This window comes from Arvicola amphibius, chromosome 8 (genome assembly GCF_903992535.2).
Source record: "Arvicola amphibius chromosome 8, mArvAmp1.2, whole genome shotgun sequence".
NCBI lineage: Eukaryota > Metazoa > Chordata > Mammalia > Rodentia > Cricetidae > Arvicola > Arvicola amphibius.
This window is the reverse complement of record NC_052054.1, coordinates 99,394,126-99,396,688: the sequence shown is the minus strand read 5'-3', so window position 1 is coordinate 99,396,688 and position 2,563 is coordinate 99,394,126. Positions and strand designations below refer to the sequence as shown.

General features: G+C 49.3%; 1 protein-coding gene across 1 annotated transcript; it reads left to right on the top strand.

Moving 5' to 3' along the window:
• Positions 1-374: 374 nt before the first annotated feature.
• On the top strand, positions 375-1,346 carry LOC119821266 (olfactory receptor 12-like). Its single transcript, XM_038340202.1, has one exon. The coding sequence runs from the start codon at positions 375-377 to the stop codon at positions 1,344-1,346; it is 972 nt and encodes a 323-aa protein (XP_038196130.1).
• Positions 1,347-2,563: the final 1,217 nt, after the last annotated feature.

Genomic DNA, 2,563 nt, shown 5'->3' with positions numbered 1-2,563 from the left:
GTGCTACACAGGAACATCCCTGGGAGTGGAGAGCACACAACCCAGAGGCAGTGTTAGGGATGCTGAAGGCTGTCTATACCTGAGAATCGCCCAGCTCCAGAAGCCTCTTTGCCGCCTCAGATTCATAGTTCAGCTTCCTGCCCAGAACTGAACCATGAGGTTCAGAACATCTTCATGAATTAAAAAAGTCAGAGAAAATGTCCCTTTTCAGGTCATCCTAGCTCAACTGGAAGGAGATCAAAGCAGTTAGTGGACTGTTGCACAGTGGACAGCATGGCACAAACAGGCTCATGCAGCCTGTGGAACACCCGATGGTACCGTTGAGATCTGCTCCCTCTTTCTGCCTTCATCTACCTCTGCCTCTGTTCCCACCCATGGCCACAGCAGTCCTCAGAAATGGCAGTCTCTCGGCAGTGTCCTTGCAGAGGTTCGTGCTGGTGGGATTTGGGGGAGGTGCAGAGATCCAGGCCCTGCTCTTTGCTGTCTTCCTGGCCCTGTACGTGGTGACCATCCTGGGCAACCTCACCATGATTGTGGTCATCACCCTGGATGCCCGCCTGCACTCCCCCATGTACTTCTTCCTCAAGAACCTGTCCTTTGTTGACCTCTGCTACTCCTCTGTCATTGCTCCAAATGCCCTGGCCAACTTCCTTTCCTCCTCGAAGGTCATCAGCTTTGAGGGATGTGCCACTCAGTTCTTCTTTTTCTCCTTGCTGGCTACCACTGAGGCTTTCCTCTTAGCTGTGATGGCCTATGACCGTTTCGTGGCCATCTGTAGTCCCCTGAGGTACCCTGTGACCATGAGCCCTATGACCTGTGCCCGTCTGGTTCTGGGTACCTACTGTGGAGGCTGCCTGAACTCCATTGTGCAGACCAGCCTCACGTTCCAGCTGCCCTTCTGCAGCTCCAACCGTATTGACCACTTCTACTGTGATGTGCCCCCGTTGCTCCAGCTGGCCTGCGGCAGCACAGCTCTCAATGAGCTCCTGCTCTTCGGCCTCTGTGGGTTCATCATTGTGAGCACTACCTTAGCTGTGCTGGTTTCCTATGGCTACATCACCGTGACCATCCTCAGGATGCACTCAGGATCTGGGAGGCACAAGGTCTTCTCCACCTGTGGCTCTCATATGATGGCTGTGTCCTTGTTTTATGGAACTGTGTTTGTCATGTACGCACAGCCAGGAGCAGTGGCATCCATGGCACAGGGCAAGGTGATCTCTGTCTTCTACACCCTGGTGATCCCCATGCTCAACCCCCTCATCTACAGCCTGCGCAACAAGGATGTGAAGGACGCCCTGAAGAGGCTGGGACAGCGATACCGTCTCGTGAAGAAAGGAGGCAAGTAGGGATCATGTCATCATAATAGAAGAAACACCTCTCCTTGGAAGACACTAAGTTTCTTTATTTTACTTCTTTCTTTATTATCCTATTTCCCTGGCTTTTCTGAGTTGCTACATCCACATATCACTCTTTTATTCCATCCTTTTAATCATTTTACCCACTAATCCATGAACATAAACATATGTCCACTCTGCATTCCATGTCTCATGAGTGCTACATTATTTTCCAATCATTAAAAAATGTGAATGAGGCATTTATTGACATGATAAAGCAAATGATTTTTTTTCTTGGATAAAGCTTGAATCCCTTTCACTTTGGTTTGACAAAAGAGTCCTTGAGCAAGCATGTGAATCATTGTCAGCACTCCCCAGTGAACTACATAACAGCAGATTTCTCCATGCCCCCCCTTCCTTCACAGTCATCACTGAATCTAATGTCAGTGTGGTAGGAAGTTCCCTCTGAGCATCTAAGACCGCAGCCCTTAGAAACTGTGTGTTGACTCATCCTTACATTATTCAAGTACAAAGATGGACAAAAGGGATAGCGCTGCAGACTTCCTCCTTGGGTCTATGATGGTGCTGCCTCCTCCACTTCCTCTGCTCATGAAGTTGCTCCTCTTGTATCCCAATGCATGGCTGGACACAAGAGGAGCCCATATTGCACTGACTCTAGTGTATTCCTTAAACCTCCAGCAGTATGAATCCACAGTTAGAATCAAAATTCAGAGAACCTTTAAACCCTGGCCTGTCAGATCATGACTTTGTCAAGGGTCCTTGATCACCACAGATGTCTCCAAGCAGGGACATCTACAACAGTGGCTACAACAGTGTGAGAAGTAGAGAATAGGACACCATTTTCTTGTTGCACATTCTGGAGTTCTGTTGAGTTAAGGTTCTCTCTGGCACTGGCCAATAGCTTGAATCTTGAGCTTGAATCTTCAATGGGCCTCCTTGTCCCTTTCCCCAACCTCATCCCTTTGGTCCTTGGCCTCTGGCTGTATGCCTTCCGGAATATGGCTCTCTTCTTCACACCCATCCTGTGTCTCACCAGCCAGCTGCCCTCCAGACATGCTCCTGCTCAGGAAACCTACAGAGACAGACCTCCAAGCAAGGATGAAGGCTTCTTCCCATTTCCCCTCCCAGAACACCTTGCAGGCTTCCATCTCCTTCTTGTGGTCATCTAGTCTCCGCCTCCAGACTTGATTCTTATTCCCTGATTTTAT